The sequence below is a fragment of the Phalaenopsis equestris genome, unplaced genomic scaffold (genome assembly GCF_001263595.1).
Source record: "Phalaenopsis equestris unplaced genomic scaffold, ASM126359v1 Scaffold000125, whole genome shotgun sequence".
NCBI lineage: Eukaryota > Viridiplantae > Streptophyta > Magnoliopsida > Asparagales > Orchidaceae > Phalaenopsis > Phalaenopsis equestris.
This window is the reverse complement of record NW_018164567.1, coordinates 822,851-848,731: the sequence shown is the minus strand read 5'-3', so window position 1 is coordinate 848,731 and position 25,881 is coordinate 822,851. Positions and strand designations below refer to the sequence as shown.

Here is a 25,881-nt window from a genome sequence, read left to right as displayed (position 1 = left end):
ATATTCAAAAATCAAGTTTGGGTGGGGGGAGAGAGAGAGAGAGAGAGAGAGAGAGAGAGAGAAAGACTTGAACTTTATTTGTCCTTAGTAATTTTACTTTTTAAATTAATCTTATTTTAAAATGATATGAGGTATGTGATGTTACCTTTAGGATTGCATAGTTTTCATTTTAGGGATGTTATAGAAAGTTTACTTGAGATTTTAAAAAAATAGGATTGTTTTAAAGTTAAGATATTTAGTAGGAAAATATAGTAAAATGATTTTTATATTGCTAAAAATAAATTATATTTTTGAAAAACTAAGATTCCTAGATCTATACTTCTTAAGAACAAAGCCTCTGTTAAACTCTATTTTTAAATTAATACTAACTAATTTCAAGTGAGAGAAAGTGATAAGTTCTTAACTTTAAGAGAAGGATAGTGAAATTCAAAACCATTAAAGGCTGGTCCAGATACAATAATCCTCACATTGAAAAAAAAAAGAAATGATTGAAAATGATCCAGAAAGAAAAAGAAAAGCAAAATCGAAGGAAAAGAAAAATAGAAAAAAATGAAAAGTGAGGAGAAGTTTGAGGGGATGCCTACTTAAAAATTGGTTTCACTTGAATTTTCTTAAGTTTCACTTGAATTTTCTTAATGGTCTTAATGGAGAAAACTCAATTACAATCTTAAGCTTGATTTTCTTTGGTATTAGTTAAAGCCTTACTGATATATGTGTTTTAATTCTATTTTTAATACTTTCATAGGAATCATAATGTTTGACAAATTATAATTTAATTCTAAATAAATAGAAAATTTGAATTCGTAGGTTGAATACAAAGTATTCTGATACTTTAGTTCTAGCCCTATTCACTAAAATTTCCCCTATATTACTTTATAACATTTTTAAAGCAAAATTATAGGAAGCCATGAAGAGCACATTACATCATATAAACAATTAAAATCTTAAATTATAATATTACTTAAGGATAAGTAATTTTAAGTTTGGAGGATTTTGACATGTTATATTTGCTCCTATATTTTACACTTATTTTTGATGATATTACACTATAATAGAAGATATTTTTATATTTTTGGTTGTAGGTATAATAAGTAAAGCAATTAGAGCGAACTCGAGTGAAAACAGGGCGAAAAGGAGGCAATTGGAGCAGTGGAGCTTAGAGCTGAACTGGTGCCTAGGTGCCGCTCGATAGCGTATTGACATCAAATTAGGCACTTAGGCACCAATCCCTGAAGAATTGACAGAGTAGGTGGCACCTAAGTGCCACATATCGGCGCATAGGCGCCAATTCATTTCCCCGGTCAACAGAGGAAGAGGCGCCTAAGCACCAAACTGTCTAGGGCAGTTTTCTAGCAGTTTTTCACACGAATGGAGGCTTTTGTTTAGCAGGGAACAATTCATATTGGGGAAGAAGACATTAGAGAAGCCTTGAGAGAAGAAAGTTGAGAGAAGAAGAGAGGAAAAGCGAAAGTTTCTTTTCTTTTCTATATTTTATGTGAGATATTTGTGAGAGGTGTAAGGAATTGCTGTAAGATTGCAAGGAGAACAATTTGGGTGGATTTTTTCTTCATTTATCAGTGAATAAGATAAGTTTCTTATATTTTTATTATCTTGTATTGAAGTAATTCATAGTACTTGACTTTGTTTTAATATAAGATGTTATGTTTTGTGGTTTTCTTCTTGAAATTTGAGTAGATTCCTTATTTACTTTCTTTTGTAATGAAATAACACCATGTGTAGTGAGTGAATTTAATTTGAATCATGCTAATTTAGTAATTGTGATGGTTTTTCATTTGAACTTCATTTACATTGCAATTTGTCTAGTTGTAGCGTTAAAATTCATTGTGAACCCATAAAGATCTGGGATGGCTATGGCTTGAATCAACTAGTGAAAAACACGCTAATCTTTAGGGTGAAGAAAAAGTAATCCTTAGGTTAGTGCACAGAGATAGGGAGATGATTTTAATGGGGATAACTAGAAAGTTTCTAGGGTAACAAGCATAAACAATTCCTAAGTTAACATAGTTTTTTTATGCACTTAGAAAAGGGTAAAGAAAATACATGCTCCTATTTTTCACAAATTTAATTATGGATTCTAGTTGATTTACACCTACACTAGCTGCTAGTTTCATTATAAGGGGAGGGAACCTCTAAAATAGCTTGAACTTTATGTTTCATTTAACTTACTGTACTTAGCTTATTAAAAAACTTAAAGGGTTAGTAGTAGTTAATTAGAATTCCCTAACTCACTAAAAATCAAAACTATTGCTTAGATAAGACTCCTTATATTCAATTAGATCTTTTTCTAAAGTCTATACAATTTACAGTCTTCCTCGTGGGATCGATACTTGGATTTAAGGAAAATCCTATATTACTTGAGTGATACGTGCACTTGCGTTTATACCCGATGAATAGTGATAGGTTGTAGAAAATTTAAGTGATTAAATTTTTTAAAATATATTTTCAAAATTATAATATTTAAACCCTACATCACTAAGTTTACCATAGAGAAAGTAGCGATCAGTTAGTGTGAAGCATGGGTATGGTTAAGCACTTTTAAAGGATGTTGAAAGAGGTTCCTCCTTTATCCATAAATGGCATGATGGCTTACATGAGGCTCATGCATGGCTTCATGGCTTCCATTTGACTTGGGCAAAGCCATATGGCTTGCTTGTGGCTCATGCATGGCCTACATGACTTACATTAGGGGGGACTTTAAGCTGTTAAAAATATTTTCCATGGGCTCTACTTTTGGTTAATTTAATCATGAAATATTTCACCATAGGTTTGATTAAATTTGATGTGGGGGGTGATAAACCTAAAATATATAGTCTTTATGTACACATTTTTATACCTATTGTTGAGATATTACACTTTAATAAAAGGTATTTGTGTGTTTTTTTCTTTCAGGTACAATTAAATGGATGAAAAATGGTGAAATAAGTAAAAAAGATCAAATTTGAAGCAAAAATGAAGAAGGTGTGAAAATGAACTCAGGCGCCTAAGCACCAGTTCATCCTAAGCTCCAAGGACTGGCTCTTACGCGTCAGTGAAATAAAGAGAGCTACACCTAAGCACCAAGCACCTCGCGCTTAAGCGCCAGAAGTAGTTACTTGATTATTCAATGAATTTGGACGAATTTTTTAAGAGGTGTTTAAAGCAACCCTTGGTGAAAACGTGGGGTATAGTTAATGGACACAAAAATTCATTCAATTGGCTTTTGAAAAGAGACAACTTCTAAAAGATTCATTGAATGTGGTCACATTTTGAAGAGACACCAAGACACCTTTTAGAAAATTATAAAAAAAAACTTGGATTGAAGATCAAGGGGAGGATCCATCCATCCATCCATCAGAGGATCCATCCAGAGCCAACCACCACACGTCGCCGCCACCCATAACCGCCGTCGCCCCTTTTCTTTTTATTTTAAGTTGTACTTTGTATTGTAAGTAAAGGAAGAGATTCAAAAGAACTTCAAGACTTTGGTGGAGAGGATTTGAGATAAGTTTTTATTTTTGTGACTACATTTGATTTTAATTTAGACTTCTTGTTTGTGTGCATGATTTCTACTTTCAAACTTAAGTGTGGTTGTGTTTTCTCCATGAATTTTGAGTAGACTTCTTTATCTTTTTCCTTAAAATGATAAGTGATTAGGTATTGGAAGAAAGTTGTGTGAAGTACTAGGCTTTAATGTTGGAAGAAGTTGTGATGATTTTAAAACTTGTACTTCATTTACTTCTTGATTTAGCCAATTAAGATGTTAATACCTGTTGTGAGAATATGTAATATTTGAGATGGTATTTATTGTATCAGTCAATAAATGGAATCACATTAGATTGTATGGATGAGAATGTAATTCATATGATTGAGTGAAAATAATAGGAAAATAAACTTTGAAGGGTGTAGAATTAGATGACTTTAGAGTGATGACTAAAGCCCTCAATTTGATTTATCATTTTAGGTTTTGATACGAGATGTTAGCCCCCATGTGTAGGGAGAAGTGGGAACTCTAGAATGAGAGTTAGTATCTTCCTTACCTAACCAGTCTTCAAGGCTACTTAAACTGTAAATTAGCCAATGTTCTTTATAACATCTCTAGTAAGGGTAAAGAATATTATTGCTCCTATTTGACACAACACAATTTGAAATACTTCCACAACATAATTCATATACTTGTTACTGATTTATGATAATGAAAAAGATATTTTATTTATATTGCATTTATCTTACAAATATTTAGTTAAGTTAGTTAATTGTCACCTTATTTTCAATTATAAAAAAATTATAAAAATAAAATTATAAAAATTTCAATTATAAAAAAATTATAAAAATAATCAAACTTTCATTCCTATTATAGTATCTAGAGTTTAAGTAAGAATATTTTGCTATGTAGAATTTGTCATCTAGTTTCTTCTGTTTTGTAGTTGTATATTGTAGTTTTTCCTGTGGGGTTTGATATTCGAGGCTTAATGAAATAGTCTTATATTACTTGATAATGATTCATATACTTGCGTAGTATCCCATATTTAAATATAATAATTGTATTTTTATTTGCTTCAAAGTCAAGTTTATGCTTAGCTGTTGCTGGTGATAAAGTTTTTGACAACGTTGTGAAGTAAGAATATAATTAAGAAAAAATTAATAATATAATCACATACATCACATTAACATGAGCGTCGGGATCAGGGGCTGAAACTTTTCATGTGGGCTTGGGTTTAATGAAATTTGGAAATTGGGCTCAAGTTATAGGCTTTTGAATTTTGATATTAATGGTTAATTTTGGGCTTGGTAATTTTTTAATGTTAATAGTATTGAAAATTTATCATGAAGGGTTTCATGAAGTCCTGAATTTGTCATGATGAATTTATGACTTGAGCTTGATGAATTTTGAGCTTGGTATGATGATCCCATTTTGGTGTCTTTTGGGTTCAAAATGGACTTGTGATGAATTTGGATTTATGGCTCATGGGAATTGGATATGAAATTGGAATTGGGGGAGTTTTGTGGAAATTGTGAATTTTGGGAATTATGGGTAAATTGAGTGGAAATTGGATAATTCAAGAATTTTGTCAATTTTGGGGAATTTTGGGGGGATTTCATGGATTTGGTGGACTTGAGTGGATTTGGGTGGATTTGGTGATTAGGATAGATCTTAATGGATATTTAAGTGAAATTGGGGATTTCATGCAAGTTTGGGTGTTTTGGAAATTTTGGGGGATATTGGTAATTTTGATGGGGTTTTTTGGATGATTTTTGGTAGAGAATTGGGTGTTTTGGAAATTTTGGATATTTTGGTAATTATGAGTAAATTTGAGAATTTTGGGTGAATTTTGGTATTTTGGGGGAGGTAAGGGAATTTTGGTGGAGAATTGAGTAGTTGGGTGAGGCATGTGAGTGAGAGGTGAATAGGGTGTGGTGATATGAAGTGGTGGTGTGCAGGGCAAGGTATTGGGAATATGAGTGTAGTGCATGTGTGAGAGACTTGAGTGATGTGTGGGGGGAGGTATGGGTTGGTGTGGATTGTAGTGGTATGTATGAACGTGTATGTGGTGTGAGGTGAGAATTGTCAAGTTATCCAGGGTCTTTCTAGGGCCTCAAGATCCAATGGGAGCCATCTTTATGCTTTATCATGTTGGTCTTAATCCTCTCAACCAAGTGTTGAGAGTTTGAGACCACCCATGTGAGGTTTCACAAAAGAGCTAAAAAAGTGGCTAGAATTGCTAAGTGGGGTGGGTCCCATCACTAGTTCTCTAGGATAATTAAGAGGACAGTCCTATGACTAGATCCTAAGCTCTAAGTAAGAAAAAAAATTAGATCTCACCAAAATGAGGTCAAGAATATTGTTATCATTTTCATCCATATTCATACATTACTGTTTGCAATTATGATTACAACTCATTCCTAATACTATAAAGCATTTATGCATTTTACTATTGAATACTTCTTGAATCATATATGTATTTTTAAGGAGTTAATTTAATGCAATATATTTTATTAAAATCTCTAAATTAAATTTCAAAAATCATTTCAATTTGTGCCATGCTCAATCAAAGCAATCTAACAAGGGGGAGCATTGTTAGAGTGACAATGTGCAATGAACCTTATTAGGGCAGACATTGTTAAACTAGGGTTGTGTAATAGAGCTAACTAGGGTAAGCTTCATATGATCAATTACATGCAAAAGATTTCACAAATGAAGGCTCCAAAGGACTCGTGGGTTTTGTCAAAGAACTTTATAAGAAAGGCAATGAAGAAATAGTGACATGGAAAGAAGAAGGGTCATTCTTGTTTGTGCATGTTATGTGAATGCATTGACATAATTCATCCAATGGGCCAATAATGATAAAGGTTCCATGTTCAAGAATAATGAGAATAATGACTATTAGAAATAAGATTTTAATATGGTTCTAACTCGAATCCCAATTGAAAGAAAGTTTTGAATCGCATTTAAATAACATTTCAAACGAGTTTAAATTAGAACTAGTTCAAACTAGTCTTATTTTCTTATGGACTTCAATAAGTAATTCACAAATATATGAGTTAATTTTCTTAGAAGATATTTTCAGACATATTTATCCAAGAATTTAAATAATGGAAATATTTATTTAGTACATACATTATTGCCATCATTTGTGAAATTTTTCTTATTAAATGAGTGAAGGAATATTTGATAAATTTAAGATAAGTTTATTGTTGAAATAATAAATTTGTTAATAACAAGATAAGATGAGATTGTTATTGTTGAATGAATTTGAATAGACATGTTTAGTAATTTACAAATAACATTAATGATATTTACTTTTAAAATGCTTTATATAGTTAGAAATTAAAAATTATGTATATATGATTCAAATTAAAATTAAATGTAATTCATACATTAAAAACGAATATTTTTGCAAAGGAAAAAATTTACAGCATTCTTTCATATAAAGCATCTAACATATCAATTGAATGTAATGCAAAATAGTCAACTTTTTATGATAATATTAAAATAGATCAGGAGCATTTTTATTAAGAAAATCAGTAAATTTTAGGGAAATTCACATAATTTGACATTTACATTTATATCACCTTATTGTCATAAACATATGCATGAATATGTGTATTTTACATTTAAAAAGAGTGTGATGATAATCTTTTTGATGTGATATTAAAGATTGAAATGATACGCAATAAAATATGAATGTTTAGTGGTTAGATATGTAAATAAATAATAATTGTGTAGCATGTGTTTAGTTATGATTTTATTAGCATTTATACATTCTGCTTAGGGTCTGTTTGGGACAGCTGCAACTTATTGAATAATCTGCTGATAAATTTAGATGCAGTAGATATTATAAATTTTTATTTTTTTGGAAAAGTCATTATCAGAAAGCTGTCACCGCACCTAGATATGTCCGGTGTGAAAACACTGTTTTCAACGTTTTCAAAACGCATAAGCTGTCAAAATACAATTTATCCAAACAGAACAGATACATTTTCAAAACGCCACCGTACCAAATAAGCTACCCCAATAGGACCCTTATTTAAAAAATTGATTAAAAAATAATTTTATGATATTAAAATAGTAAATCCGTTAATAAGAAAAATTAATAATTGGGCTTTAATATAACTCACAAATTATATTTCTTTTCTTGCGGATAAAGCTTTATTCATGAATCCATTTTACTGGTTCATTCCCAGCAACCAAATTCGGAAACCGACTTGCTAATTACAAGCAAATTTTATTTCGAGGGATAAGGAAATTAATTACTACCGATGCTTGCCGTATTTCTCTCTCTTCCCCATTCGTCCTCCCCTCTCTAGAGTACATGAACGCGAGCCAGTCTCCCGAGCTCTGCTATTTTCCATGAACGTCGTCGAATCCGTAAGTCTCCAATTCCTCTTTCCATCTTTATTACAGTAGTTTTTTTTTTTTTTTTCATTTTGTAGGTTGATTTCTGCAGGCCGCTGAAGAAACCCTAATCGATCCGTTCCTTGTTGAGGTACGCCCAAAAAAATTATTCGAAGAATAGGGCTTTCTTAGATTGATAGGATTGTCTCTACTCTATTACTTCGGATTAGGGATTTCGTTATTCCAATTCCACTCCGGGAGAAGTTACGGTTTTGGTAAGAGGTGCTGAAGAATTTGTTCCGGACTGCTACAATCGATTGAGCTTCTGGATAATGTGTATACTCTGTGTGATTCAGAGGTGGTCTCGGCGGGTCGCGACCATGCTACCGTGGCTTGTGATCCCGCTTATCATTCTCTGGGCGCTTTCCCAGCTTCTCCCTCCCGCTCTCCGATTCGAGATCACATCACCTCGCCTTGCCTGTGTTCTCGTCCTTTTAGCTACGCTTTTCTGGTACGAGATTCTAATGCCCCGCCTCTCAAATTGGCGGGCTCGCCGTGCTGCCCGCCTCCGCGAGCGCCGCCGAACTGAGGCTTTAGAGCTCCAGAAACTTCGTAAAACTGCTACACGTCGTTGCCGGAATTGCCACATGCCTTATCGTGATCAGAACCCTGGTGGTGGCCGGTTTATGTGCTCCTACTGTGGTCACATCTCGAAAAGACCGGAGCTTGACCTGCCGGATCAGATGGAAAGTTCGATGATTGCTGATTTTGTTGGGAAGAGTGGCTGGTTGTGTTATGCTGATGGGAATGGTAACTGGGCAGGACCTGATCCAAAGTACTGGAATGGAAATGATCGTAGCTGTTCAACGGAAAGATCTTGTTTTGGTGTGATTTTCCTTGCCTGCAAGCTACTTTCATGTTTTTTCTCGTGTATGAGGTGGCTTCGTAGCAAGTTTTTCAGATTTGGTTCTTCAAGGGAGGATGGATCTTTAGATTCAGATCACAGAGGATTGTTAGGGAAAGGAGAGAGTAGTGGAAATTTCCATAAAAGTAGAGGAGAGAAAGCTAGAAGGAAAGCGGAGGATAGGCGGCAGGCTCGGTTGGAGAAGGAGATGCTAGAGGAGGAAGAGAGGAAGCAGAGGGAAGAGGTTGCAAGGCTTGTAGAGGAAAGGAGGAGAGTGCGGGATGAGATGTTGGCAGCTGAGGCAGAGCGTTCAAAGGGCTCAGATGTTGATGGAGATAGAGGTGGCAAGAAGGAAATGGATAGGAGGAGGAGAGATAGAAGGAAAGACAAGGACAAAGCATCCAGCAAGAGCAATTCTGATGGTGAAGAGCATGAGAAGAGGGCAGCGAGGGAAAATGAAAGGAAAAGGGAGTTGGAAAAGAAGGTTGAGAATGAATTGAGCGATTTGCGGAAGGGTCCTGCTGATAATTACAAATCACAGGCCTCAGATGGTTTTTATGGAAACAAGGCTACTGTGAATAATTCCAGATATTTCGACCGTATGAAAGGCTCTTTTTTAAATTCTTCTAGAGGTTTTGCTGGTCCCTTCTTTGGAAGGAACATACAAAACTCTGCTCCTGTTACCAAGACTGTTAAGCCTGCCACTGGAATTATTGATCACGGTCAGACTTTTGGAAACAAAAGAGATACTCATCCTGCAGTGCGTGTGGCTGGTAAATCATCTTCTAGTGCAGGCGATAAGGCTTCTGAGACAAGCTCAAGTCGACTTGTGAGTTGTTATTCATGCAAATATACTTTCTTATGTATCATGTATTTATTCTTATTCTTGATTAAAAATTAATATGCTATATCTATATGTGCTAATTATTCACTTTCCTCTCTTTTTCCAGGGGACTACACATGCTCAACCAAAAACAACTGTTATAAAAAAGTCATGGCAGCAATTGTTTACTCGTTCCTCAGCAGTTTCTCCATATCCTGATGCAAATTCTGCTACTCAACTGAAGCAAACTGGTCAAATAGCAGATCTAGTTGATCATCCATCTAAGAAAAACTTATTACAAAGCTACTCTCCCCCTGATAACCAAGTTGATTTTAGGAAATCATCACCTTTCGCAGCCTTCCCTCCTACAAGCTCTTCTTTTCCAACCAATCCAATTTTTCCTATCATCCCTGATACATCATTCCCTCCTCTCGAAGAGCCGCCAAGAAGCTCAGTGTCAGAAGACGCTGAATTATTTGAGGATCCATGCTATGATCCTGATCCCATTTCCTTGTTGGGGCCTGTGTCAGAGTCGCTCGACAAATTTCCGTCGGACTTAGACACCGGATTTACTTTGACGAACGAAGGATCTTCATATTTGAAGAATATTTTGACTTCTGCAGACATGAATAAGCCTTCCCCTATCGAACCCCCCTTGTCAAAACTAAATTTGCCCCCTTATCCTAATTCAGATCCATCCACCAATATAAAAGAACAAAGTACATGGCAAATGTGGGGCACTCCATTGCCTCAGGAAGGGCTGGGTTTGATAGGTCGTCCCTCCCAGTGGCTTTCACCTCTTGCACAAAACAATTCTCTATCCCACAATCCTGTAGTACCGCCCATCTCAATTGGTAATGAACAAAATTGTGGGACTTATAGTCCACTTAGTCCTACCTTTAATGATAACGGCATATGGCAGCAGAATTTCTTCCAGTCTCCCTCGCCCGTGGTTGATGATATTCATTTGCTGCCCCTTGATCTCATGGTTAATATCTCTCAGGGTGAATCTTCTTATAGTAGTCCGGTAAAATCTACTGTTGGACAACCTTTTGAAACACACCCAACTAATGGTTGGACCAAGTGAGTATCTTTGTGCTTTTCTAGAAAGTTTCTTTTTTTTGCTGTTTTTATGCAATAAAGTTGAATAAAATTGGCTTCAATGCGACCATTTTATATGCTTTGTTGATGTGTTATTGAATAACTTTGATTTTGTATAATTGAGTATATGGTAACATATTTAAGTTGTTTGATTTTTTTTCCTTGCTTTTTTCTATTTCATTTACTGGTTTGGTTACATTTCATTATTTTATTCATGATTTATATTTTTAAACTTTAAGGTTCTACTCAGCTAGATTGTCTTACTTGAACTTGTTGTATTGTGGTCACCTTGCATATTGGGATTCCTTTTGTTAGGAATAATTGCTTATGAATATTTGTTGCATGATTTCTTTGCTGTTTTATTGAATGGATTTATAATTTATGTGAAAAAACTGTAAGCAAATCATTGTTTTTTTTTTTGCACTGTTGTAGTAGTTGATGCTGCTTGTTTTTCTGAAGTTTTTTTAAATGAATCATTTTTCTGAATTTTTTTCATTTTTCTGACTTTTTTTAGTAAAATAATTGTATATTACCACTGTTTTCAAAGCACCGAACGCAGTGTGTTATGCAAGATTTTATTTTTATTTCACGTGCATGGTGCGAAGTGAAACATATTATTTTCAACTAAACTGCCCATGCTTACTGCATTTCTTGCATGTGTATCATACCCATTTTATGATTACATCAGACAAAAATTTTCAAGAAACGAGTTTTAAAAAGTCCAATAAAAATTGTAGAAGAATGTTGTAGAGTGTGCCTAAATTGATGACCACATTTAAATAAAATATTTCTTTTTTTAGCTTGATTGTACTTAATGAACACTAGGTCACTAAGACACATTTATTGTAATTTGTCTTATTTTTTCTTATGAATTTAGAAAGGTGTTCACAAAGATTAAGGGTTTGTTTGGGGCAGCTGCAGTTTATTGAATAATGTGTCGATAAGCTGATTAAAAATGATCTGCTAATAAGCTAGGTGCGGTGACTATTACAAAATTTTATTTTTTTTGGAAGAACCAGACCTCAAACAGAAAGCTGCCACCACATCTAGATAGACACTGTGTGAAAATGTTGTTTTCAGCATTTTGAAAATGCATAAGTTGCCAAAACGTAGTTCACCTAAATAGGCCTGGTGCGTTTTCAAAACGCCACCGCACCAAATAAGCTGCCCCAAACGGGTAGTAAATGGTTTCATGAACTCAAGTCTTTAAAACTAAAATTCAAATTTGTATTTCTATGTAAAAAGAATCATGCCTAAAAATTTCTATTGCAGATGGTCAACTTATGCTCAAATAGGCCCCTATAACATGATTCTCAATAGATAGTTCCATATTGAGCCTTATCCTCTATTAAAATTCACTGCCAACCTTCAAATAATTGTGAATAATTTATCCACCAATCGTGTATCTGATTGTATTAATCGTTTTAATTATGTTTAAAAATCTCTATTCAATAGTAGTCGCCTTGATGCATAATTAGGGGTGTAAATGAATCGAATATGAACGAACAGAGCTCGTGTTTGTGTTTGGTTCGTTTGAAATTGTGTGTTTGAAATAGGCTTGTGTTTAAAATTATTCATGAAATTATTGTTCGTGTTCGGTTTGATTTGTTTGAAATATGTTTGAAATGTTCGAATTGTTCAAATTATTCGAATAATTTGAATTGTTTAAATTATTCGAATAATTTGAATTGTTCTAAATCTTACAAATTTGTTTGTATTGTTCGAATTGTTTTAATTTTTCAAAATCTTTAAAAAAAAACTTAATCCTATATGAAATCAATGCTTAAACTTGTATGAATCACAACACAAATGCAAAATAGCCAAAACACATCTCACAATAAAACCATAATATCATATCTCATCCATAAAAAATTCAGATCTAGAGGCAATATGCGACATTTCACCCCCAAAAACTAGGTTTCACTCGAAGAAACTAAATAAATTTAAAAGAAATATCAGAAAATTTAAGCTAAGAGACTAATCTGATGATAAATATGAAATTATAGAATTTAATATAAGCTAAAAGATAAACTTGAAGATCATATTATAATTTATAATATTTAATTTTTTAAAATATGGTAAATTTTTAGAACATATAATTATTTTTAAAATATTATAATTTTTTTATATATAATTTTTTTAAAATATTTTATATTTTGAACAATAACGATTCAAACACGATCAAACAAATGACTATTCGTGTTTGGTTCGTTTATAAATCGAACGAAAAAAAAATTGTTCGTGTTCGTCTCGTTTACTTATCAAACGAATCGAACACGAACTCTCCGACGAGCCGAACACAAACTGTTGGCGAACAACGAGCTTTTTTGACAGCCCTATGCATAATGCATCTTCACTATTCATGTTGATAACTTTGTTCAATTTCTCGAAGGGATCTACAATTTCAATGTGTTGCACGTGGCATGCAATCGATAAAAGTGAAGCTTCTCTTTGCCTAGCCTTGACACTATGGTTCAAAATAGTGATTACATATATAAAGATAAAAATATACTAACAAAATACTAATTTTTCAACACATAAGAAATTGAATAAAGTCATCAGCATGAATAGTGAAGATGTGCATCAAGGTGACTACTATCTAATAGAGATTTTTAAACATAATTAAAATGATTAATACAATCAGATATACGATTGGTAGACAAGTTATTCACAATTATTTGAAGGTTTGAAGTGAATTCCAATAAGAGGATAAGACTCGATAAGGAACTATCTATTAAGAATCATGTTAGAAAGCCCTATTTGAGCATAAGTTTACCATCTGCAATATAATTTTTTAGGCATGCTTTTTTTACATAGAAAAACAAACTTAAATTTTAGTTTTAAAGACTCGAGTTCATGCAACCATTTAATCTTTGTGAACACCTTTCTAGATTCATAAGAAAATATATGACAAATTAGAACAAATGTGTCTTAGTGACCTAGTGTTCATTAAGTACATTTCAAAGATTCGTGCATATTTCCAGCAGGTGAACATTTCAAAGAATTTAGCACAATGGTAGTTTGACGATAGAGTTGATATTTGTTCTTATATAGTGATAAAGATTCCTCTCTTCTTTGCCTTTGGTGTCATATAGAGGTGCCAAAGTACCTATGCCTCAATAAATATAAATTTGGGTGCAGAGATGCTAAAATGTTTGCCTATATAAATTTTTCCTGAAAGTGCTAGAGAGGGGTGTAAGAATGTTTATACGAATATTGGAAGGTATCTCAATGAAAATTCCATTTCATTTAATGTGGAACCCATTCTAATTTCAGCATGTCCATCCATGCCATAAATTCATTGGGTTGCGGCTTGAAACCATTGTTTATGAATGATTTGAGGACTTGGGTGTTGAAAAAAGTGCTAAATAATACTGAAAAATGAGGGAAGAGATTAGAAAATTTTGGAATTTGATTGGAGTGATGATGATGTCTGATGGTTTTTCTATTGTAAGGAATAGAATCTTGATCAATATTTTAATTAACAATGGCTAATCTTGATCAATATTTCTTAAAATTTGTTGAAGCATAAGATTTAATTGTGCAAAGTTTATTTTGGACTTCTTTGATAGAGTCGTAGAGGAGATTAAAGAGTATCTAGTGGTTCAAACTTTTATAGATGATTCAAAAAGGTCGATGGACAAATGGTTGATAGAGAAGAGGCAACATATGCACTAGAGCCCATGTGTGACACTTTATAGATTTGGTTTTAGAGCAAGTTGGTGACTTGCCTTAAAACAATAATGCATTGAGCATAATAAAGAAGATTATCGAGATTTATCTACAATCTTTCTTTGATTTTTGGCATTTCTGAGAAAATTTAGTATTAAGGAACTTTTATAACTTTGTACAATTAGATTTGCTATAGTCTATTTGATCTTGCAAAATATGTTGGAAGTAAGACAACTTTTGAATGTTATTTTATTTCTACTTGGTGGCTTAGTTGTGCTTGGACAAAGAAAATTGAAAAGAAAGAAGCAAGGAAGATTGTTTTGAATGATAAATTGTGGTTAAGTGTTAATTACTCAATAACAACAACTATTGGTTCAAGTTTTAAAAAGGTCGGACTCAGAAAAAGGGTCATTTATGGGCTTTATTTACAATGCAATGGACAAGGCTAAAGAGTTGACCACTTTAAATATTGGATGAGATGAGTTTGCTATAGTAAGATATGATAAATCATTGATAAGTTGGTGCGTCAGCTTTATTGTCACTTGCTTGCTGCAGAATATTATCTTAATACATACTTTTACCATGTTGAGAATGGTTCAACCAATCGCAAGATCAAATTAGGTTTTTGTATTATTGCATGGATAAGGTTGATCGCTCACTCAACTAAGCAGGTGCAAGCTGACATGCAACTTTTACCATTCAGAGAGATGGATTTTTTGAATTAAAACATTTAATATATTGTTGTAACACATTCTTTAGGTTAATTTAATATATGTTAATAAAAGCATGGATAGTTCTAATTTTAATTGTGTTTTTTTCTTCTAATTTAGTTGAATGGTAGATTCAATATAGTGATGACACAATAGAGCTAAAATGATTTACTATTAATGTATTGAGACTTACATGTTTGTCATTAGATTGTGAGTGAAATTGGAGGAAAATTGTTTGTGTTTTAATAATGAACTTATTGATTTATATTTTGTACAAGAAGAGACTAAGTGATAGGAAGTTGCAAAAGTGGCTTCAAAGTTTGACGATGACCCTTTACTTTGTAATGACATGCTGTCTGATGAAGAATAGTTTGTGGATGATAATAATGAGCAACATCATCTGATTTGAAAAATAGGATCTTTAATGTTAATTTCCTTGATGAGGGCAGAAATAAGATCAATAGGTCTAACACAATCCAATAAGCAATTAACATAAAACATATCTATAAAAATTTATCTAATTGAAATCCAACCATCAATATAATTAAAATTTTAAAAATTAATTATTATATTGATTTTATTGATTAGAGAATACGAAGATGCTTGAGATTGAAGATAAGGAGAAATTTAAGAACATGAATTCAAACAGAGGTAGGGGAAATAAATTTGTTATTGTCAATGATTCTAATGAAGATCCATTGATTGATTAGAGTTGGAATATTAAATTTTAAAATTTTTTTGTTGATGATTTGATATATTCTTGCTCAAGTAGATAATTTGAATGGGAGAGAAAGAATTGTGTTGAACTTATATTGGCTGTTATGTTATTATGTTTTAATATTTTATTTTGATATCTTAGCTTTTGATATCTATATAACCTTTCTACTTCGAAATTTGATGTTAGGAAGCTAACATTTTACTTATTTGTACAATTTGTTGTTATTTTTTTGGTTTGTTGATATGTTAATTTTTAATTTTTAATATTTTGTTTTCTTTTTGTTTGGTTTGAAATAAAATTAAAATAATGTATTTTTAATCTATAAATTAACGTGTTGGCGGCGGCGGGCTGGCAAAAGCAGTAGCGGGGCGGCCGACAGCGACCTGTGACTAGGGTGGCAGCGGGCAGTAAGGTGGCAGGGACAGCAGCTGTGGCATGCGGTGGGGATGGCAACAGAGGAGGAGCAACTTTGTTTTGGGTTTTAAACTGCGAAGCATGCTAGTTCTTAAATTTATTAAAACTTGAAACACACCCAACTAATGGGTTTTAAACTGCGAAGCAGTTTGTTTTAAGAAGTATGCTAGTTCTCAAATTTATTAAAATCACTTTTCCATTCCCTTGAGATTTCTCAAATGCTGCAGAAGCTTTTCTGCTCTGCACAAGTATCTTTAGAGGCCCATTGCCATGTCTGTATGTGTTATTTCTTTCCTTATCACTCTTTGTACTCAACTGGATCATTATTTTGGCTCGCTCTATTTTCATGTGTATATTCTTTTCTTGTATTCTTCGCAAAATTCTTCAATTTTTCATGTTCTTGTTCGTGAATTTTTTGGCTTATCTTGCAAATAAGTGAGCAGATGTAGGTCATACAATATTTATGTTTTCAACATCATTATTGGTATCTGCCTTATTGCCAACTATTTGACATTGTCTCTATGAATCTCATTTTCCTTTCAAGCTTCATTTAATTCTTATTTTCTACTTGCTTTTTGGTGGGAAAAGCAACTAGCAAAAAGTGGGACAATTTTGATAAAAAAATTGGACAACTTCTTGTTTTTTCAGTAACCACATTTGAAAAAGTTCAATAGAAACTGACTCATAATGATATAGGTCTGTTTAGGATTTTCTATTGCAATGCAATGTATTTCGATCTTGTAAAAAAATCAGGAATTATATATCACAGACAACTAAATATGCTTAAAAACTTTCTTTCATATAATGTAAACGGTAAATACATGAGTTAGAATTCAAATGATAATTAATGATCAAATTAATTAATTCAAACAAAGCAAAATCAATGAGAAATTTTAATAATCACAATTAGGTTTCTAGTTGCATCTAATTTGAACAAAATTAGGAGCAATACAAGGTGATGACCAAATATGTAGAAGTAATTAATTTAAGAAAAATTTACCAAAGTAAGAAATTTAAGCCTCATATTGTTATAAGGAGATGATTTACATCGAAATTGATAACCACAGTTATATCACACTCAAAGAAATCTCACTATCAACTTTAACACCTAATTTAAAAAATGAAAATTTTATTCAATCAAAGATGTCCTATTACACTCCCTATATTATTTATTTATAAATTTTTTACCCTTTATGTCAACAGATATTGTTGTTCATAAGATTAACCCATTTCACTTCAAATAGCCATGATATTCAAACTTGATTTTGTTTAAAATCCACAAGTTGACAAATCATTAGATGACACCATTTAAGGTTTACATCATCAAATCACTAATGCCCATAGGTTCATGTAGTTAACAGTCTCCTATTTTTGATAACAAATTGATGTTGATAGAAATGGATAAAATTAATAAATATTTTTGAACTGAGTTGGCTATCAATAGACTTATGAAGTGAACTCTACTGCCCACTTAAATACTTTGGAGTTGTTTCATTCATTGTAAAATAAACCGATGAATTTTGTTTTCTTTTTGTTTGGTTTGAAATAAAATTAAAATAATGTATTTTTAATCTATAAATTAACGTGTTGGCGGCGGCGGGCTGGCGAAAGCAGTAGCGGGGCGGCCGACAGCGACCTGTGACTAGGGTGGCAGCGGGCAGTAAGGTGGCAGGGACAGCAGCTGTGGCATGCGGTGGGGTTGGCAACATAGGAGGAGCAACAGCCGGAAATGACTACAGGCGGCTGGCAGCTGCAATTTACATTAAGGTGTGAATTTGAAAATTCGCTGTCAGCGGAAATGACTACAGGCGGCTGGCAGCTGCAATTTACATTAAGGTGTGAATTTGAAAATTCGCTGAATCGGAAAAATTTCAAATACAAAAAAATGAACTAAGATTTGAATTTCAAATGCATTGCTATTTTACATTGAATTTCTAATTCTTCCAAACAAACAGTTGAATTTCCAAACTTCTTATATTACTATAATAAAAAAAACTATTGAAGAACCTAAAAAAACTGTTGAATGAACAAATGCCAAATTAAAACAAACGATAGCCTAAATAAAATTTTGAATACTAATATTAATCACATAAGCTTGATTACACCATATATGCATTACTTGATCTCCAAAGTTACTTCTAAAAATGAAATCATATAATTCTAATTATGTAGGGATCTAAGTATGGAAGGAAGTAGAATGCATACATGAACCTTTGACATGTAATTCAGTGTATGCTACCTAGTATTTATTGTCTATAATGAAATTAATTGAATTTTTAATTTAAAATTAAATGATTATAAAATAATGTCAAATATTAATTTTGCTTGTGGTATTATAATTTTATCAACTAAAAAATTTAGTCTTTTTAAAATAATTAAATTGTTTAGAAGCATAGTTTATGTGAGATTATCAAAATTAATTCTATTTATGCTATAAACTAAAAATCATTCATTCAGAAAGATTAAATCATCAAAAGCATAAAAATTAGCTAGCATTTATCAGCTAATTTTATTCAAGGAGCAAAGTTATTTAAAGATTTTAATTATTTTCTAGAGTTGTACTTTTTTAAATTCTGGTTGCAAGTTCTTACAATTTCATAATTCACAGAAATCGTACTGCTAATGTTGCTTTATGGCCTTAAACTTGACTGCCAGCTTTAATACCAAAGGATGTGAGTGAAATGAAATGGTAAAAAAGTTCATGTTTTCAAGCATATTTCATCATTGACTACACTAATTATCATAAATACTCTAATTTGAAACATGACCTCATAGCTACGATTCAGCGGATTTTCTATCCCATATGATGAAATTTGTTACAAAGTTTTTTAATCAATACAAGAATACTGAGGATTGAATTGTGGCAAAAGGGTTAAACTTTGAAATTTTCACATTATTTATACATTTGTGTAAAAAGGCACTAAAAAAAAGGAATTGTTTGAACAAATTTCCCGATAGAAAGTTCTGGCATCATGTGGGGCCACTGGATGCATGAGAAAAAAAGCTCTAGTATAACATGATGAGATGAGGCGATCGATGCACAAGAAAGCTAGTGCTGGAGGGCTTGCTATTTGATGATAATCACCCGTAAAAGCTTAATGTATTCAGATGGATCTGTCTTTGTGTATGAGAAGCTTTGGTATATTAATGGAGGAAATTTAATTAGCTCCCTTTTTTTTTGTATGTTTATTATTATTATTATAACAATTCTCTCATATTATTGTGGTATTTTGTGGCTTATTTCAGCCAATTATGGTTTTGATTTTCTAATTCTCAGCCATTCACTTTAGTTAAGGGTTTGACTTGCATATTTTAGTTAACGTTTTATATACTTCTTGGCATGTTATATTTTGGCAACAATGTAAAATTATGTTTCATTTGTGTGCATTTTATGTCTCAACATGTCTTCTATGGTAAAGTTTAAATTTATTATTGTTTTTGTACACTTTGTTTTTAAATTCTTTATTTATGTAGTCGCTATAAAATAAAAAAGACAGTTTCTTTGACAAAAAGACATGCTCCATGTTTTAGAAGCTGTACTGCATGAAAAGCTAGCCAAACTGGGAATCATTTGTAGTGAATGAAATTTCCTGCATTTTTTTCTTTTTCGGGAAATTTGAGCAAATTTAAACATAAACATATGCATACCGAATATATGAGACCTTGAACTCAGAATCTTTTGATTGAAAGCTTAAGCTTTCAGCCTACAAGCTAAGGCAGCTTGCAAGGCATTATAATCTTCTTTCTTCCAAGTTCTTAAAGTTATCTAGTGTAGCTAGCCAATGGATTTTGCTATCCCTAAACTCTGCTCTTTTTAGTTTTTATTTGGGGGTGGCTAGAGATTATGTTTAAGTTATTTTAGAACTGATACAAGAAAAATAGATTTTGGAAAGCTATTGTGATTATTATAATTTTTTTTCTCTTCTAAAAAGTATAGCTGTTTTCTTATAGCTATGACTAGCATATTTGGTTATAAAATTTTGAAAAGCAATGAGAAAGTTATTGCTTAATAGGTTTGCTGCTCTTTGAAAAGCAAAATTATGAGAAAGGTGATCCAAATGAACTAGTGTGTCTATGTGAATTGGTAGGGGTGTCATATGGGCGAGGTTGGTCATTTAGGCTCTGTTTGGCGCAACTGCAGTTTCTCAGCTTTTCAGTTGCAGTTGCGTTGCCCCAGGAAGCTGCTGCGAGGAAGCTGCTCCGAGGAAGCAGCTGCGGGGAAGCTGGCTGTCTCTTTGGTGTTGTTGTGTGAAACCAGCTGTCGGGCAACTATTTATGGACAAAAGACTATACTACCCCTGTTTGGTAAAACTGTTTAAAAGTGGAGTATAACAATCATTTTTTTGGAACTTCAGTAAGCCCCCAAACTGCTAACAACTTCTGTTTAGGAATAAGAACACATATGTAACACAATCTTACGTATTTACATATCTAACACATAAACTTTGAAGTTTTACGAATATTTACATATTATTTTAAATATTTGCATATTATTTTTGGAGGTCTTACGAAAGAATTGAGTCGCATAAAATTAATGAAGTTAAATGTAGTGTTTGATATGTAAATATGTGAAATTAATTATGGTTAAGGAATAAAATTGAAGTTCTGATCAGTTCCCGGATGTTAACTACAGTGTTAAAGAACTATTACAAAATCCCCCACCCATTAGGTTCTTTTCAAATGGAAATCTTCCATCAATCGGTTGGATCAGGCCGAAAGCCAGAGCAGGCAGATCCAACAGGAAAAGCGTGAGAAGGGAGAAACGAGACAGAGAAACTCCAGATCCATAAAAAATAACAGGAAAGAATGAAAATGACAGAAACAAGAAAGAAATAAGGAGGAAAAACCATCAGATCCGCAAAAACGCCAAAAAATAACGCCAAAAAATTTTGTTCAATTTTTTTTCTTCAGTAACCGAATTCGGTCGTTCTAGGTTAGGGAAGAAGAAGTGCAGGGATTCGCGAAAGAGACAGCGGGGAAGTAGCTAGGGTAGAAGAAAAAAATGCGGGGCAAAAGGTAATATTTACAGTGCGAACGCAATGCCGCAGGCCCACTTTCCGCCAGCTTTGTCGACGCTGGGCCCCGAAGCTGGTAACCAAACACGCAAATTTCAGCGGGGAAGTAGCTAGCATTCCTCCACTTCAACCACAACCAACTTGAATTCTACTATTAACATCCCCATCTATATCACCATCATTTTGAACAATATACCCGAGACATCTAAAGCATTCACACTTTTTAATAATTTGATAGCCCATAGGTACAACTCTGTGACTAGATCTACTACTACTAAAATTACATTCAATGTACTCAGTTTTAGTTCTATTCAAACGAAGACCTTTAGACTCCAATGTAGACCTTCATTTTTTCTGAGCTTCTTCTCTAGTCTTATCCACAAGAAGGATATCATCAATGAAAATCATACACTAAGGTGCATCCTCCTGTAAATGTCCAGTAAGGGCATATCCATAACTAAAGCAAAAAGACATGGGCTTAAGGCGGATCCCTAATGTAATCCAACAAAAATAGTAAAATATTTGGTCAATCCTCCTGTTCAAACATAAGCAACAACTTTAGTATACATATCTTTAATGACTTGAATATAGGTCATGACTTGAATATAGTTGAATATAGGTCATATCAACACCTTTCTTTTTTAGAACTCTCCAAAGAGAATCTCTTGGAGCCTTGTAGAAAATAATTATCATGCAGATTGAATAGTCTTCTTCCTAACCATTTACTTTTAGGGACGTTTACATACATGCCACCCAATTCCTATCTATTTACATATCCAATACCTTATACCACCCAAATCATTCATATCACATAAAAAATATCACTTTCTTAACTTTTAAAAAGTGAGATACACCTTTTTCATTCATAGGAAAGGTGATACATATGTAAAAATTGAAGTTTAGATGTTAGATATGTAAATACATACAAATTGAGTAGTATTTATGTAAATTTTCCTTACTCTTTTTATAATCCATTTTTTTTTTTAAATAGCTTTTCAAGTTGAAAACTTGGGAATATTTGTGTAAATAAATACTAACCATCCACTATTTATTTTTTTTGGCAGGGATGACTCTGTTTTTGATGATTCCCAGCAAGCTAAAAACCTGAATCCTGGAAGTGCTAATATCGGAAGCCTTTTCTCAAGAGGGCCAGATTCACCTTCTGTCTGGTCTTTCACTAAATAGCAATAGAAATAAAACTATTAACACCATTGTCTCCTGAAGGCAAGCTTCCTTTTTGCCTCTTTAACAAGAGTTCAGGAATCACAAGGCAAACCTAGCTGCAATGTATCCGTCATTTGTGTAAATCATATAACAATTTCATTCAAGCCGGAATAGATGGAATGCATGCATTCTTGCGACATTGGTAGCTAAATATAACTTTTTTTCTCAAATATTTTTGCAGGCTTCTTCATCTATCTGCTATAGTTTCTTAGCAACCTTTTATTAAACTTGACAGTTTTCTTACTTAAGATTTGCTTCGCTCAATTTTTATAGGAAGATTTACATGCATACCTCTTAATTCTCATGTATGTACATATCTATTATTTTAAATTGAGTTTTTTACATATTTGCCGCCTTATCTATGCATGTAAATGCGCATTTCACTTTTTAAAAGCTAAAAATAGTGATATTTTTCCTGTGATATGAATGATTTGGGTGGTATTAATGCAAAGAGTAATGTTAAGGCGTTAATTATGTAAATATATAGGAATTGGGGGGTATGTATGTAAATGCCCCTTTTTTGGGGGCATTGTGACTTCCTTACATTGAAATTGAAAAGAGTATATTATTGTATTTATTTTTTTTCATCTCATCTAAAATTTTCTAGGGGCTTCTTTTTGGGGGCTTAGGATAATGAGCGCAGAATTTTACAGAGGGGTTTGTAAAAAAGTTTGTATGCGGTGTTCGATCATGATCGTAAAAAATTTTAAAGTGAGCTTCATTCTAACAAAAAAACAAAAAAATATATATATTTTAGTGGTTCAGATCGGATGCCGTACGCAAATTTGTGTGATGTCGGTATCTAATAAGCGTTCCTTACAACTGTATTCCGGTGTTTTATATATATTTCATTTTAGTTATGCGTGAAAAATTATATTTTATTTTTTAAAATTTAAAAGTGGTATTATTTTATTTGCTATTAATTATTTGCGTGGTATAAATGTAAAAATTAGAATTTAGGTGTTAATATGTAATTACATAGAAATTCGACGGTATATAAATGAGCCATATTATTATTATTATTTTCGGTTATTCCTGCTTCTTTCTGCTTTCAATTTCCATTCAATGTGCTGTACAGCCTTCGGTCACTTCTACTTTCCGCTCGTATTATTATGCACCTGCGGGTCAGTACATTTTCACATTGGCAGTCAAAATATTGCATTAATATCAGGCTAGGTGAAATGAATTTTGATCTAAACTAATTAATCATATGCCACCTTTTATTTTGTTTTTGATCATATATCAGCTTTTATCTTTCATCATGTGCTATATTTGCTGTTGTTATAAGTGCATGGGATTTGAAGTGTTGGCTAATGATAATACCCCACAAATATTAATCATCAGAAGTTAGATACTGGTGAAACATTGTTATTTACAAATTTAGCATTTTCTCTCATTCATTTTTTTTTTCAATTTTTCACCCAAATATTAAAATTCATTATAAAATTTTAACCCATACTTTTCACTTTTATCAAATTTTCAATGATTTGATTGTGGCGCATGTAAATGGATCGGTTCTGTAGTTCAATAAAAATCACGTAAGTTAGTTTTGTAAATAGCAATATTTTGAGTGTTTTATATGTAGTTGTCCCTCATCTCTCATGGCTATATATCTTTTTGCTTTCTCTTGCCATAACTTTTTGGAATGTTACGAGTTTGAATGAGTTTATGGTACAAAATTTTATTGATGCAGAGATGCGCCTTTGGTCGTGGTGCCTCATGCATTACGTTAAAGATGCACTTGCCACTATATATATCTTTCTTGGAGTGTCGGGAAGGCTGTTATTATGATAATAACAAGAGGACAATAGTGAAAATAGTGAATGTAAAGTGTACGAAAGAAAAACACTAGTAGTTGTAAGAAAATGTAGAAGAGCAAAATAACAAATAAATTGGACTTATGTGAGATTTAGGAACTCAACTATAATGTCTCACCTATTTTTGGTGCACTATAAACTCAAGTTCAATGAAAATGACATGTCATTCCCAACTTGTAGGTGTAGATATACACCCATGAAATAATTCTATTTTAAGAAATCACCAAAACATCACATCATTTCACAAAGACTTCACGATCTAGAAGTAAGATGCTAAATCATAAAGATCTGTGGTTCATATGATGAAGGCCCATAACTAGTTGGCCAGAAATCCCACAAGATTGGTTGGTATGATGAAGGTTTATAACTAGTTGGCTAGGAATCTTGCAAGAAATAAATCCTTATTATTGTCTGAGTGTGATATCCTAAATTTGAAAAAGGATCGTTTGAAGAGAGAAATGAGTGAGGATCATAAAGGGAGGAAGGATATTGAACTAATTAAGAAAATAGTTGAGTATAGTTTGTGAGGTGCCTTTTGACATATCAGATGAATTTTCTTTAAAAATTTCATAGTTCTGTGTTCTTCTAACAGAGCACTTATAGGATATGTTATCACTTAGTAAATTATAAATGTCATTTAATGCTCAAGAAACCATCAATTTAATGCATTATTTGGGTGGCTATGACACCTTAAACTCATACGATCGACTATGAACTAATGCACTCAGTAAAGATAATGACTTCATACGTACACACTAGGGTCATCCCAATAGGATGACCTAGATTACTAATAATAGCTTACACCATTAAGACAAATACACACTAACTCACATTCAAAAACTAGCAAATAAGAATAATGAGTATGTAGCTTGAAGGATTTTTTTTCTCATTAAAAATAGACAATGGAGTACCCTTAAAAAAATTAAATATACAACATATATAGAAAGAATGTCATGTAAATTCCATCATAAACTATAAACATAACTCATATTTTATTTAGATATTAGTATCTAATACATTTGCTCAATTAAAAATGCTACTTTTTTAATTACTAAGGCTGACTTGGTCCTAAACCGATGTCGCCATCAAGAACAACTCTATATAGGAAAAAGATTGGTTTAGTGAGCTCTTCTACATGTTGGCGCTCTATCCTTTTCAAATGGCAATGCATGAAATCTTCTTTAGCAAGGAATTGATTTAACTTGAACAGTTTCAGGATATGAAAATTGAGGATGATCGTGGTATTCTAGCTATGAGACTTCTCACTGAAGAAGATGACTCTCTCACTCAACAAGTATGGGGCATCCCTCTAGAGCAACTAGGCTCTCTCCAGCTGCCTCCATCCTTAATGATTGCTTTAGCAATTTGCCTTAACCAACTACAATTGCTTTTGTTGGGCAGATTATGCCATTATTAGTTGTGTATTTTCACTGACATCTCTTCTAGCGTTTAGCTAAGCTATTTATACCAGTTGAATCTTTAGGCACAACTGACAAATTGTAGGAAGAGGCGTACTACTCTCATGTTTTGGGACAATGGGCCACATGCACATGAAAAAAATCAGCGGAAATCTCCTCTATTCACCTAAGTGGCGTTGATGAGCTCACATCTTCACTTTTTACAAAATTCACACCTCAAGCAATAACTTA

The 25,881-nt window shown here is 32.7% G+C and overlaps 1 protein-coding gene across 1 annotated transcript; it reads left to right on the top strand.

Moving 5' to 3' along the window:
• Nucleotides 1-7,675: 7,675 nt before the first annotated feature.
• Nucleotides 7,676-22,609, top strand: LOC110021244. Its single transcript, XM_020719662.1, has 4 exons — nucleotides 7,676-7,867; nucleotides 7,947-9,567; nucleotides 9,689-10,644; nucleotides 22,256-22,609. The coding sequence occupies exons 2-4, from the start codon at nucleotides 8,167-8,169 to the stop codon at nucleotides 22,374-22,376; spliced, it is 2,478 nt and encodes an 825-aa protein (XP_020575321.1). The 5' UTR covers nucleotides 7,676-7,867; nucleotides 7,947-8,166; the 3' UTR covers nucleotides 22,377-22,609.
• Nucleotides 22,610-25,881: the final 3,272 nt, after the last annotated feature.